This window comes from Dasypus novemcinctus, chromosome 26 (genome assembly GCF_030445035.2).
Source record: "Dasypus novemcinctus isolate mDasNov1 chromosome 26, mDasNov1.1.hap2, whole genome shotgun sequence".
NCBI lineage: Eukaryota > Metazoa > Chordata > Mammalia > Cingulata > Dasypodidae > Dasypus > Dasypus novemcinctus.
The window spans coordinates 42223514-42238772 of record NC_080698.1 but is presented as its reverse complement, the minus strand read 5'-3'; the positions used below and the strand labels follow the sequence as shown (position 1 = coordinate 42238772).

The window sequence follows — 15259 nt, the reverse complement described above, 5'->3', positions numbered from 1 at the left end:
CTGGTAGATGTGGAGGCATAAAAAGACGACGATGATATCGTACAATTTACAAAAATGCCATTTATTAAGTACTTACTACATGCCGTGAACTTCATTTTCACAATTGTCTCACCTCATCTTCACAAGCTTACCCTCTACTTCTATGGATGAGGGACTTGAGGCTCAGAGAGGGACAATAACTTGTCCAAGGTCACAAAGCACACAAGTGGTGGGTCTGCTAGCTAAACCCAGGTCTATCTCACTTCCCCTCCATGCTGTTGTTCACCATCCTCTTCCTCCTGCATTAAAAATACCAGTCTCCCCTCACACAGCAACAGGTCAGGAGAGCAGCCTGAGTCCCCAGAGGACACAAGGTCCTCACCGAAAGAAACCCGGCTCTCCTTCAAAGAAACCTCAGAAGCAGACTTACCCTGTGTTACTTAGACAGCAGCCCTAGAGACAGAGAGATGCACGTCACATATAGGTAGATCTTTCTCTCAAAGTCAAGAAGGCAGAAGGACAAGAACTGCCTTATGGAAAAATAATTCCCAAATGTTCAAACAACTACATGAACACTCTTCAGATACATTTTACAAGAGATCCCCTCACACCCTGGCAGAAGCTTGTACTAAGTCTGTGCATTCCGAGCCACATTAACTCTCGAAGGTAAGCTTTCCAACCGGACTCCAGAAGAGAGGGTTAAGAGCGCGGGCATCCCAGCAGGCGGCAGGACAGGGGAGTAGCCTTCCCCTAGCAAGGCCAGGTTCTTGCTAGGAAGCCCTCGGGCAGAACTCCTTTGAGTTTCTTTCAAAGCTAACATTCTATCCAAACAGAACTAGGTTACCTTGTACTGCAGATTTCACAACATCCCCAAAACAAGCGTGTTTTGTATTATCTCTACCTGACTCCCTTCGTTAGTGTATTTAAAGTCACTCCAAATTTTTCAACATTTTATTAAAAAAAGAAAGGCTAATGATCATCATCATCATCATCCACCTGAGACCACCGCATGGACACACAACCTCAACTACAGCAGCAAATGTTTGGTGTTTAACTCACTTAATTCCAGACCAGTTCTCACAAGAGAACTGCTCTACTTATACCCACTACAACATGGCCCTCTTCAAGCCATAACTGTGAATATCTGAACCTCAAGTGCCTGCCTAGCAGCATTACTCGGCAGTGGGATCTCTAAAGAGAGATGCATTTTGCGTTAAAATTCCAAACCACATCCTACATTAAGGTCTTCTTCTGACTTCAGAAAAAATCAAGGACAGATGGTTAGAGAGCAGGGCATCTAATCAGCTGTCAGGCATGTTACACTTCACACATCACCTCCGTGATCTAAGCCACACTCTCCACCTCACACACCCATTCCTTGAAAACTCGGAGTCAGAGTGAGGTAATGGCAATGGGACAATCAAGAGGCCAGACTTTTCTATGGGTCATCACTGTCTCCAATCTAAGAGTATTCCAAGAGGTCCCATGGACTTCTCCAACTCAGATGGATGATTAAGCACACAGACAGAGCATCATATCAGCAGATGCTGGCACCAATCCAGACACAAGGGGATATGACTGCTCTTGAGGGAAGCACAGAACAAGACCTTGTCTAAGGTCTCCCCTTCCCCAGCACTCAGTCACCATGGTGGCAGTTTCTTAAACAGGGGTCCAGATATTTGGCCTCACCCTACCAGAGAAGACAAGAAGGCTCTTGCCCATACTTACTGAGGGCTGAAACTCCAGGCATTCTTCCTCAAAGTCAGGGTCTACCTGATGAAAAAGAATCATTAGGAAATTAAAACATCCATTGTTTTCTCAAGGATTCGGCCCCACTTACAGAAGACTTCAAGGCCTGCAAACATCTCTGAACAGCCAAGGACGTGTCCCTTCCCTCTGTTCACGAAACCAGCATGCCACGACACACGTCACACAAGAACAACACACATGGTACACTCTACCAGTTACCAATAGACGGCTTGTTAGGACAGACAGAAGGAACACAATGCAAACTGGCAAAGCAACAGTTAAAAGCCTTAGATAAATAAAAGACCAGAGTATCCAGTCATTGGAATTTATTTTTAGTTAAAAAAAAGAAAAAAAATAGGTCTCAAGCAAGAACTACATTCACCTTAGAACACAAAAGATAATGCAACCTCCATTGATCTTTGGCAAACCATGTAATCAACATTTCTCACAGCTGGTTAGCTGGATCCATAATTCCCTATGGCCCCATTCTAAATTTCAACTCAGACTTCTTGGTCTTCAGTTCCTAAATATTTCAAAATCAAGTATCAGGCATCCCAGGAAGTTTAGCACATTTAAATTCAGCATTCCTCAGGTCAGTCGCAAAAGCTGTACTGACACCCACGCATCACCTTGAAAATCTCTGAGAAACATCACCAGTGGCACTAGGCAACAGGAGGTGTCTTTTGATGTATGACCGGAAACTGATATGAATATGCATCGTACATCTTCCAGAAGATCAGAGTAAAACTCAACATCTGTCACACAGTAGGAAGGCTCCTTAATGTAATAAAAAATTAAAAGGCAAATGCCTTCTGTCCTTCCGCATTGAGTTTTTCCTTTTCTCAAAAACCCTTCACAGACATTTAAGGTAAAGTTCATTTCTTTGAGTTTGACATTTCTACCAGTAAAAGATAAGTCCCTGTCTATTCCACTAATGCTCTAAGTAGCCAGATTTTTAAATAAAATTATCTAATTCTTTATGCATCTCAACCTCTTGGTGTTATGTACCATGTTACCATTACAGCCGAATCTTGGGCACTTCTTTAGGAGTGATATTGGCAGGTAAGGTGTGGGGAAAGCATGATGCAAAATGCACAACAGAAAGGTAATTCTAAAAACCCAGATTAACATTATTTTCTAACTTATTTTCTCCCCACATCTTGATCAGAATCCCTGTTAAGTACTAAAAAGCATTCATCATTTTTGACTCCCTTTTCTTTAAGTAGGGAAATGAGGCAGAAGCAAACAGAAAAGTAGGAGGAAACGCAAGGTGACTGAGCATTGGCCTCTAACTACCCAGATGCTACAAGTAAGTGACAGAAGGAAGGTAAGTGCATGAGCCTTGAAAAGAGAAAGAAATGGGGGCTGCTACTTACCTCTGCTGCTAAGTAATGCCCTGTAGCCAGATGCTTGAAACGAAAGAGGCTGTTCCAATAGCCCGCTCCACCCCGGCAAGGGTCATGTTGAACTACCTGCAAGAAGAACAATCAGCAGGAGTCAAAGAAATGCCAACACACAGAAGAACCCTGAAGCTGAGATATCACACAGAAGCCATAGTTAGGAGTGATGTTTACTAGCTGGAAAAAGAAAAATCAGTATCTTCCAACAAACTCATTGCAAGCATCATATGTAATGCAGAAATTTGAACATAGAGAAGTATAAAAGAATGTTTTTTCCAAAGAAGAAATGGAGTCCCCTAGTTAATGTAAAATGGTTGGAGTAAAACCTTCAACAATTTTCAGATTATTTGCCTGAATCATAGTGAAGTAGCGATTAAGATTCTGGAACTCATCCATAAAAAGCACTACTGACAGAGAATGTCATGGAAAACTGTATAAGCAATCTATGTATATACCCGTGTGTTGGAACATATGCACAAGCCATGGTAGTGAAACTTGAAACTCACAGCATCTGTACCAAAATACCCTAAAATAAATGTAACTCCAGCTATTGGCCATGATGGAATAAATGGCATCACTAATTGGTGCCATATACAATTAGAAACCATAAAAAATATATATGAAATTGCCATAGACAATTAGAAAACTCAATAAAATATATGAAGGAACTGGGTTCAAATGCTGGACAAAAAGGCACAGTTGCAATCGCTGAGAAAAGGGAAACAAACAAGGTGAGCTCTGCAACAGCTCCAGCTTTCTGACTGGAGGCATCTCTGGACAGTGGCCCAGGGAAGGAGAACCCAAGTAGAGGACTCTGGTCACCATGGATTGAGGAGATGGATCAAAGTTTAGGGAGACTGAGGAGGCTGGCTTCTGTGGGGCAAAGAACAGGAGAGGATGGAGTTACACAGCCAAAGAGCTCCAGAAATCTGCTTAGGGGACTCCTGAGTCTTTGGCTGAATATCAAGCTGCACATGTGTATGGTGGGACTCCAGAGGCCAAATAAAGAGGGAGCTATAAGAGCTTGGAGGTGTCCTGATTCTGCAAAGCCTGACTGGAGAGATCTTGCTGAAAAAAAGAGTAACATGTTAGCAGTAGGGCTAAAACCGCTCTAAAATAAGGCAACCCTATCCCTGACCTAGTGGAGCTTAAAAACAAACATCCAAAGGATCAAAGTGATCCACAAGTAACTTTACTGCCTGACAAAACACTATCTCAAAACTCTTTGAAAGGAAGGAAACAGAAATGAGACACTCAACAAAGTAGCACAACAGTGCCTTGCATCCAATCATAAGCTTCAAGAATCAGGAAACTATAACCCATAACCAGCTGCAATGACCTATCAGACAATAGAAAATGATCCAGGCATCTCTGTGGAATTGGGGAAAGGGGGACAGAAAAATGTCACAGAAATAACCAAAAGTATTTCCATTTTGATACATACCCACATATATTCAGGAAGCTCAATGAACTGCAAGCAGGATAAGCATGTGTGCACATCATAATCAGATTAATCAGATTAATAAGAAGAAGTAAAAAGAAAAATCTTCTAAGTAGCCAGGAAAAGATGGCATTATTTACAGGGAACAAAGATAGGAAAATCGCTGCATTCACATAAAAAACCTGCAAGCCAGGTCAATATCTTTAAAATACAGAAGCTAAAACATAAAGGATAAAACGTATCCTTCAGAAATGAAGGTCACATGGAATGTAATGTCGTGCAGCCACTGTAGAAACCATTTTTGTAGTTCCTCAAAAGTTAAACACAGATCTACCAGGTGAAAGGAGGGACTTGAATAGATATCTGTGCACTGATGTTCATATGATTTCATAACAGCATTCTTCACAATAGTCAAGGGTGGCAGCAACCCAAGTGTCCATCCACAGATCAATGAAGGACAATCAAAATGCAGTCTATACAAAGGACTATTACTCAGTCTTAAAAAGAATGAAGGTCTGACACAACCTGCCACCACATGGATCAATCTTGAAGACATCATGTTTGAAATAGGTCTGACAAAAAGTGACAAATGCTGAATGATTCCACTTATATGAAATAGCTAGGATATGCACACTCATAGAGACAAAAGTAGAATACAGGTTACCAGGGGCTGTAGTGTGAATGTGATTACTCCCACTGAATGGAATGCTTGGGAGTGGATGAAATGGGAAAGTTTATGTTATATATGTTTCCACAACTAAAAAAAGAAAAAAGAGCAACTAAAGAGACAATGACAATTAAATGCAATACATGATCCTGGATTGGATCTAATAATGGAAAAAAGACTTAAAAGGACATATTGGGAAACACACACAAAAAATTGAAATATGGACTGTGAGCTTTACATCAATCTTAAATTTTCTGAACTTGATCATTGTATTTAAGGTGGCTACATAAGGGAATATCCTTGTTTTTAAGAAATGTACATGGAAATATGTGTTCAAGAATCATATGTGTATATAATGATGTTTATCATCTATTCTCAAATGCTCAGAAAATAGGAAAATAGAGAAGTGGACAGACAGAATAATATGACAATGGTGGCAAAATATTTAGATTGGAGGATCTGGGTATTTGGGGGAGGGGTATGTTAAGAGTTCTCTGTATGAGTTTTGTATTATTTTTGCAATGGTTCTGTAAGCTGAACATTATTTCAAAATACACTGTTAGTGGGACTGTAAAATGGTGTAACCACTTTGGAAGACAGTCTGGCAGTTTCTCAAAATGTTAAACATAGAGTTACTATATAATCTAGCAATTTCACTCCAAGAAAAATGAAAACATATGTCCACATAAAAACTTTTACTCAGATGTTTTTAGAAGCATTATCCATAATAGTAAAAAAAAAAAAAAAGAGGAAACAACACAAATGACCAACTTATTAATGAGTAAATACAGTATATCCATACAACGGAGTATTATGTGGCAATAAAAAGGAAGTAAATGCATGTTAAGGTATGGATGGACCAAGAAAAGACATGCTAAGTGAAAGAAGCCAGTCACTACATATCTTATGATTCCATTTACACTGAAATGTACAGAATAGGCAAATCCATAGGAAGAGAAATTAGAATAGTGGTTTCCTAAGGCTTATGGGAGAGATGTGAGTGGAAATGGGAAGTGACCACTAATGGGTTTGGGATTTCTTTTGCGGGTGACGAAAACTCTACAACTGGTTATGGAAATGGTTATACAAATCTATCAATCTACTTAAAAGCACTCTGTTATACACATTAAATGTGTGAACTGTTTGGTATGTGTATTACATCTCAATAAAAGCTGATACTTAAAAAAGGAAAAAAGAACATTAAGAAATGAAGGTGAAATAAAGATATTTTCATATAAACAAGAGGTGAGAATTTGTCACCAGCAAGACCTGTACTACACGAAATTGGATAAAGAAAGTGCTTTAGGCCAAAAGAAAATGATACTGGATGAAAACCTGGATCCTTACAAACGAATGAAGAGCCGAGTGCTAACTATGTGGGTAAATATAAAAGACGCCTGTTCTCTCATTTTTACATGTCTTTAAGACATTTTTACATGTCTTTAAAAGGGCGAATAAATAAAAATGCACTGTGGAGTTACGTGGCATAAACACCCCACCAAGAACAGAAGGGGGCCAGTGGAGGTATACTATCACATGATTCTTAAATTACACTTAGGAAATGTATTCTGTGATGGTGACTGGCAAGAAGCTGAAGAGTTATAATGTAAACCCTAGAATACTACTGAAAACATAAATACATTGTCCTATCTTCCTCCTTTTATTTTGAAAGGGCACTTGAGTTTCCAGAATCTGCAAGGAAAGAATAAATAAAAAGAGAGACATTCAATGTTTTCCCATAATATTAATGTGAAAAAATGGCAGGAAACAACCTTTTAGGGAGTAAAAATTAGACAGCTGTTTCTTCTCATAAGAAGAAAAAAAAAAAAAAGAAGAAAGTAACTCCTGGGTTAAGCACCTAAACTTTTAGAAGTCCATACCTCAAAAACTCACCACAGAATGTAGCCATCTTTAACCAATTTAAATTAATTTTGAGTGACTATGACGTGGTACCTGCTCTTAAGGCACTAAGCTCTATCATGGTGATTTAACACAATTTTTTTTTCAGTTTTATGATAACATGATACGGGAAGGTGCAAAATTGTTCGTAAACTATGTAAAAATATCCTGTTCATAGATAAAAGGCTCAATGGAAGTGGGTACTTTAGGTTTATGAAATGATGGTTCATTACTGCCCTTGTTTTCTCTATTTTCAATTTTTCTTTTAAAAAATAACTTGGGAAGACATGACTTTTTTTTTTCTTTTCTTTTTTTGTCACCAGTATCTAAATCAAACATAAAAAGTGGTTTTATAAGACAGTTTTAAATGTATAAAACCCTGTGGTGGGTACAATGGGATCTCTAGATTCCAGGACAAATTTCAGCTTTCAAGCATTTTTAATCTATTAGGACGAATACTATCCCTATGTAGACGTTCACAATAAATAAAAAGCAAGTGCTATAGTGTCGAGAGAGGGGAGAACAGACGAAAATGGGTAGAGGGCAAAAATAAAACATTTTATGTAAATTCCTTTTTTATCCCGAAAACCACAGAAACTGTTTTATACAATACATCAAAACGAACCTGATTATTAAAATATCACGTTAAAAGAGTGGTAAAGTGTGGATATAGCTCAAGAGGTTGAGCACCTGCTTCCCACATGGGTGGTCCCAGGTTTGATCCCCAAGCCTCCTAAAAACAAAAGCAAACAAACAAAAAAAACCAACTCAGGGGAGCCGATGAGGCTCAGTGGTTGAGTGCCAAGTTCACACATATGAGGTCCCACGTTCAATCCCAGGCCCCAGCACCTCAAAAAAAAAACAACATGCAAAAAATGTGAACAGACACTTCCCCAAAGAAGATATACAGACGGTAAATAAGCACATGAAAAAAACGTTCACCATCATTAGTCATAAGACACATGGAAATTAAAACAAAAAATATCACTACACACCTATTAAAATGTTTAACACTGTAAAAACTGATCATACCAAAAGTAGGCAAGGATGTGGAAGAACTGCTGGTGGGAATGTAAAATGGTAAAGCCACTTTGGAAAGCAGTGTGGCAGTTTCTTATCCAGTTAAAATTCACCTACCAAATGACCCAGCCATTTCACTCTTGGGTGTTCAACCAAGAGAAATGAAAGCTATGTCCACACAAAAACTTGTATACAAATTCCTAGAGCAGCTTTATTTATAATAGTCAAAAACTGGAAACAACCTAAATTCCCATCAAGAGATGAATGGCTAAACAAAATGTGGATACTACTCAGCAATTGAAAGGAATGAACCATTTGATATATGCTACATCATGGATGACTCTTGTAATAATTAGATAAGTAGAAATAACTAGATAAGTAGAAAAACCAGACTCAAAATTAAAAGACTGTGTATTGTATGATTCCATTAATATGAAAAGTTCAAGAACAGACAATACCGATCTGTGGAGACAGAGGTCAAAACAGTGGTCACCCTTCTGGGGAGAAAAGTTAGGTACCAACTGGAAAGGGGCTCAAGAGAGCCTTCCAAGGGAGCTGATACTGTTCTGGTTCTTTTTTTAACAAATCAAGTTTATTGATAAACATTAATAAAGTAAACAATTCATCCAAAGTGTACAATCAATGGCATTTGGTATAATCACAGTTATACATTTGTCACTTCGACAATTGTTAGCACAATTGTTAGTTTTTATTTTAATAATGACAATAATAAACAAAAACAAACAGACAAACAAGAAAATTCTTCACCTCTCAATCTCCCTCTGGTTCCCCTGCTGTATATAAGCTGTTATTTCTGGCTATGCTTACACAGTTATTTACTTACTAAGCAATTTTACTGAGATATAGTCACATACCATACAGTCTATCCAAAGTGTATAATCAATGGCTTTGAGTATAATCACAACGTTGTGTGTTCATCACCACAAATGTTCTATTTCTTGACCTGTAGAGACTTGGGCACTTTACTGCCAACCTGCTATGCCTCATTCAAAGGATAAAAAAACTGAAGACAGGGAGGAAGGAGAGAGAAGACAAGCAGACAGAGAATAACATATAGCTACCCAAAGAGCTGCATTTAAACAGAGAGAGACTGTGGGCAAGGAGCCGAGTTCCACTTCAGAGCCAGCTCTCATTACCTCCCTCATCAAGCACTAAAATCATTTTTTTCTTGGTCCCACAACTCTAGTCTCTCCCCAGCTTCTCTCAATCAACTACATGCTGAGGGCAGACTCATCTTTAAGCAGCATGCTGATTACGTTACTCTCTGGCTCAAAACAACTTTCCAAGTTTCTCCCCCACCTATAAATTCAACCCCAACTTCTCAGAGTCTGGACACATGGCCCTTCAGGCTCAGGACGCCAAAAACACTTTCTCTTTTCTTTCCCATGTCAATACTATGATCCCACTAAACCTGGCTGTGGAGTTTTATCCCATGGCTGCCCCAAATTTCCAATTCCATGTCAATTATCTTATATGAAGTAACCTACTCCATTTCCTCTCTTCCTTCTGAAATACCAACCTTCTTGTATGTAACAACTCCAACACTGCCTCCTTTAGGAAGCCTTTTCTAATCTCTCACCCAACTAAAAGTTCTCCCTCCCTTACCTCACCCTTCAGAGCACATGGAAGGTGCTTCTTATCACCTTTACCATCCAGCTGTAGGTCCTAATTACTTGGGCATTTATCTTTTCTTCTCTGCTCTATCACCAATACCACTAGACCAACAGTTCCTCTAAAGGCCTCTAGAGTTCCTCGAAATGTATGATCACCTAGGTATTAAGTTGGGCAGGCACCCAGCAAACACTATTGTGACAGATAAATGAACACAGGAAAGAAAAATAGAAGGGATGGATGATTAGATAGCTTAGAGAAAGAAGGCCCTGATTTCAGTTTTGAGTCTGTTTCCAAAGTAGATATTTCATTCCTCCAGAAAAACTACCCAGCATCCTTCTGCTATGTTGTGGTGTAACTATTCTTTAAGTCGACCCATTTCATTTTTTGAAACGAGGTGGGTATTAATAAGTACATGGATGTGATCTATTCCTACAAACTCAAGAGGCCTTGCTCCCGCTCTCCTGCCCCATGCTTACCTCCACCTCCCACAGGGCCTTTGAACTAGTGGCAGACGTGGCCGACTGCCGGCCGGTGGTCCTCAGGAAGACGTGCTGCTTTTTCCTGTGCTCGTCGCAGGTGAGAAACTTCTCCTGCTCGGCATGGAACAACCTCACCACGTCGCCCTAGAAGTCAAAACAGTGAAAAATTGAGGAAAAATACATTGAAAATGAGAACTAACCTGCTGCCTCGAGAGAGCCATGCACTGCTGAGCCCATAAAGTGTCAAACTTACCCCTTTCAAGATGTCATCTTTGTTATCACTCCATTTCATGAAAAGGACTATCTTCCAGCTTGTATTGCAGTTGACGGAATTGACCTGGAAAACAAATTACAGTTATTTGGTGACATATGTTGGCCATTTTCACTTCAACTGTCTCATCCAGCTTCAAAAGTCTTCATTACCACCCAAGAAGCAAGGCTGTGCTTCAGCCAAAAAAACCCTAAAGGCTGACAGCACTAAGATTATAGGACCTACAAATTCACCCAGCCTGTTTTAAGGGTTTGGTAATAAGTAGTTCATTTGCACCAGTCACTGCTTATGCTCCCACTGTGACTGAAGGAACCAAGCTTTCTGCCCTTCTGGAATGGATATATCCCCTTTCCTGCAAGACTCCTGTTTTGCAGTCACAAAGTAAAGACCAAATGGAAACAAATACTTAAAAAAAGGCAAATAGGGAAGCAGACTTGGCTCAACGGATATAGTGTCCACCGATCACATGGGAGGTCTGCAGTTCAAACCAGGACCTCCTTGACCCGTGTGGAGCTGGCCCACATGCATTGCTGATGTGTGCAAGGAGTGCCGTGCCACGCAGGGGTATCCCGGGCATAGGGGGGCCCCACGCGCGCAAGGTGTGCACCCCATAAGGAGAGCTGCCCAGTGCGAAAAAAAGTCCAGCCTGCCCAGGAGTGGCCCCGCACACACAGAAAACTGATGCAGCAAGATGATGCAACAAAAAAAGAAGAGACACAAATTCCCGGGCCCCTGACAAGAATAGAAGTGGACACAAAAAAACACATAGCGAATGGACACAGAGAACAGACAACTGGGGGAGGAAGGGAAGAGAAATAAATTTTAAAATCTTAAAAAAAAAAAAAAAGGCAAATAATGAGGCCATTGCATACATTCTAATATGCTAATGATAATCATAGCTATTGCTGGTGCACTACATATGTGCCAGGCACGGGGCTAAGTACTAACACTCGCTATCTCATTTAATCCTCAGCAACATCCTAAAGAATAGGTCCTATCATTATACTACCTTTCAGAGGCAGGGAAAGTCACACCCAGGGAGACTGGGTAACTGGCCTATAGTCATGGAGCTATTACATCATGGGTTGGGATTTGAATCCACATGTGTCCAACTCCGGAGCCTGTGTTCATAACCATTAGACAGATATTCACGCCACAAGCGAGGTAAAGCCCGTGCCCTCCACCTGCTGGCTGAGAGGCTAAGGAGATGGGCTGCCACAAGCAGGATATCACCAGGGCAGGGCTGCTGATGACCTGGAGCATGTACTTCTTAGTACTTGGAAAAGGCACCCTCTCCAGGCAGACAAATTAGAAGAAAGAGTCCCTGACCAGAAAAATTTGGTAAAAGGGGCCCTCTCTGGCTTAACAAAAGAAGAAAAACACTCCTGTGTGGACACAGGCTTTAGCAAATTGAGAAGTGGGGTGAAAATCAGCCCCACCCACCACCCACTGCACAGGCTTGAGCAACTCAAGTGGCAGCCCTGCCTCTGGGCCTCAGTTTCCTCACCTGCAGAGTGGGCACCCTGCTCAGTCACTCCTGAAGCCACTCAGCACACACACACTCCTACCCACCGGCCGCGCCTTGACTGGCCTTACCTCGTTGCAGCCGGGGTTATCCACCAGCTGGTGGCTGCTGGCGTGCAGCGGCTGGCCAGCGTTGACGGGGTTCAGCACCACTTTATCACCTATGACCACCTGGAAAGGAGAAAACAGGTGGGAGGACTGCAGGCTGACCACGGGGTGGCTCAGGGAAGAGCCCTGAGACGCTGCGCTGAAGGAGGCGACAGGCAAACACGGCACACACCACGTGTCTGAAGCCTGACCCTGAACAGGGAGATTGGCAAGCCTAAGGGTGAATTCTGGTTCCAAGATTAGTGTTGATTATATAGAGATGTTTTCAGAGTCCCAAGCAATACGAAGAAAAAAAGTCTTATCTTTGCTGAGTGCTGTGATGGTACTCATGTCAGTAGCATTCACTAAATTTTAGGGGTAGATTGATCACCTGAAGTAAGTCTTTATCTTGGAAAGAATAAAGCCATAATTTGATATTTCTAAGCAGTGACTTTCATACTTCTTTCATTACAACACACATTAAGGAATACATTTTCTATTATGACCCAATAATATGTATATTCTTAAATTCATATAAATAACTGAAACAAACATTGCCAAAAAGAACAATATTTATTCTCACTACTTCCAATACAGCCTGGTGCTTTCTATTCTATTTCACCTTTTAAAATGATAGCCACAAGCCATTGATTTCATGACCCACTAATGGGTCAAGACCCGTAATTTGAAAAACACTATTCTAAAAGGATAAATATTCAAGTCTATCTTAATTCCTCAACTAAGTCACAGCTAAACAGATTAATTTAAAGGATAAGAAAGCACAGGAGTTCCTGAAAATAAAATTCAGAATGAGGTACATGTGATGGTTAAGTTCATGTGCCAACCTGGCCATTATGGTGTCCAATTGTTTAGTTAAACACGCATAGGCCTGATTGTTACCTTGTGGATTTAAATCATTAGTCAAATTGATTGCATCTATGGCTGATTGCATCTACAATCAACAAAGACGATTGCCTTCCGCCATGAGGGCTCTCAATAACATATATGTCTTAAAGCAGGGGTTCTTAACCGTTTTTGTTCCACAGACCCCTTTGCCACTCAGGTAAAATGAATACTACCGTAATTTATTTACTACATACATTCATAAGTGAAGGAAATGCTAGATTTCAGTTAGAGGTCAGAGAAAATAAAGATAAGTTGATTTTTTTTCAATTCAAGCTCACAAACTCCCTGAAATCTTTCCACAGACCCCTTGGGTGTCTGTGGACCCCTGGTTAAGAACCCCTGCCTTAAAGGGAGACCTGAGGGTTTCAGCAGTCAAAGAATTTCTCTCCGTAACTCAGCCAGTCAGCTTCTCCTGGGGAATTCACGAAAACCTTCATCAGCATTACCAGCTTGCAGCCTGCCCCATGGAATCTGAATGTGCCAATCCCCACACTCATGTGAAACAATTCCTATAATAAATCTCACAATATTTACTACATATAAATCCCGTTGGCTCTGTTTTCTCTGGAGAACCCTAATACAGTATACTTGTTTTTATTACATGGGTGGAAGGAAGAGGGGTGGGGAAGACGCTTTCCTAAAATGTAAAACGCCATCTATTTTCAGTTTGATATGTTTAATTTAATGTTCTCTAACTCCAGAAGAATATAAGTTAAAAAGCTCAAGAGATTCAACTTTTTTGATGAAATCTAAGCTTTACTGGAGAGCTAAGGATAATATTTATAGTATATCAGCTGGAAGGGGATAGTTGTAACTGCGTATTAAGAATTAACAAATAATTATGATTACTAAATCATTACATAGATGCCTTTATATTTACCAATAGCCAAGGGTTAACACCTGAAATTACTGAAACTGGCTAGACTTAGCCTAATCCTGCTATTCTAAACAGGCCTCACCCTTGCTTATGGTTTCTCTAGACTTAGCCTCACTGGTGTGTGCTCACTACTGTGATGGTAATTCTGGACTGACCTCTGTTTACTGTCCATATGAAAAACCTTTTAACTAACCTGCTCTGGACTCTCCCATCCCAGAACCTTTGTTGGTGCCCACCCCGTCCTGTTCCGCCCCTTAATGTTCACTAATGAAGGAACCTGTGCCAGCTCCACCCCAGTTACTCAATAGCGCCCTAATGTTATAAGATATTAGAAGTTCTGCAGAGCCAGGAGGCAGTTTTTGGTCATTTAAGGCAACTGACCTCTTTTGCTTGCACAAACAAATAAGCTCCTCTCTTTGAACCCTGGTGGTCTCAGGGATTGGTCTTAGGGTGCATCAAGCAGAAAGAACCCACTTTTGCTGGTAATATAATCTGGTACTGGGTGCTTCTGGTATATTACATATGATATAATAGACACATAGACACACAAGTTAACATATATTTCAACTGCCCAATGCTTGTAAACTTAAATGGTAATACTGAAAAATGGCAAAATCTGGTCTTAGTTTAAGGCTAACTGAACACTTGGAGATTTCATGCTGTTTAAGGCATATATTTCCTTTAAGTAAAAAGAAACTATCTTAGAATCTTAAAGTCAGAAACGTGGCTTATAGCACTTAAATAAGCCCATTGTTAAATAGAAGCCCACGTAATGGCTTGCTGATTTAGCTCATCAGAACCGTTCTAAGTCGCGCTGAAAAGGAAACCCGTGGCTTCATGTCCTCTTGACCCCTCAGGAGCGGAGCCAGTTCAGGACCAACTGCAGCTGCCGAAATGGGCTGGTGAGCCTGCAAGCTCACAGACAAAGGAACAAGTGGGTTAGTCCTAAAGTCTACTTTCCTTTCTTGCTACACCTACTTCTCTTCTGTTCTCCTTGCTGGAGTAACCACAATTCAGTGGGTTATTTCCAAAATAGAAAGGCCTTTCTACTCTGCTATTGGATCTCAAAGGACAGAGACACTCCCTGGGATGGTAATATATGATAGCTGTTTTCATGGTAAAGTTACTGAGGTAACAGCTGTTCCTACAACTTTTCAGAAGCCCAGGAGGAAAAACACAGCTACTGTATTTAGGTCACACTTCTCTCCAATTTTCCTTGTTTCCCAAACACTGGTTTCCATAGTGATTCCCTTCTCTTCATACAGGAGAAGGCTTTGGTTCCAGCATTGACTCTAACACACGGCTATGGCTGGATTCATGGCACA

The 15259-nt window shown here is 40.5% G+C and overlaps 1 protein-coding gene across 1 annotated transcript in view; it reads right to left on the bottom strand.

Moving 5' to 3' along the window:
* The window catches only part of ITPR1 (inositol 1,4,5-trisphosphate receptor type 1), a 347955-nt gene that overhangs the window by 185786 nt on the left and 146910 nt on the right, over window positions 1–15259 (bottom strand). The window contains exons 8-12 of the mRNA XM_058288936.2: window positions 12137–12235; window positions 10523–10606; window positions 10267–10413; window positions 3105–3200; window positions 1708–1752 (exon numbers count right to left, since the gene is read on the bottom strand). Coding sequence (XP_058144919.1) covers window positions 1708–1752; window positions 3105–3200; window positions 10267–10413; window positions 10523–10606; window positions 12137–12235 — 471 coding nt within the window. The remainder of the gene's footprint in view (window positions 1–1707; window positions 1753–3104; window positions 3201–10266; window positions 10414–10522; window positions 10607–12136; window positions 12236–15259) is intronic.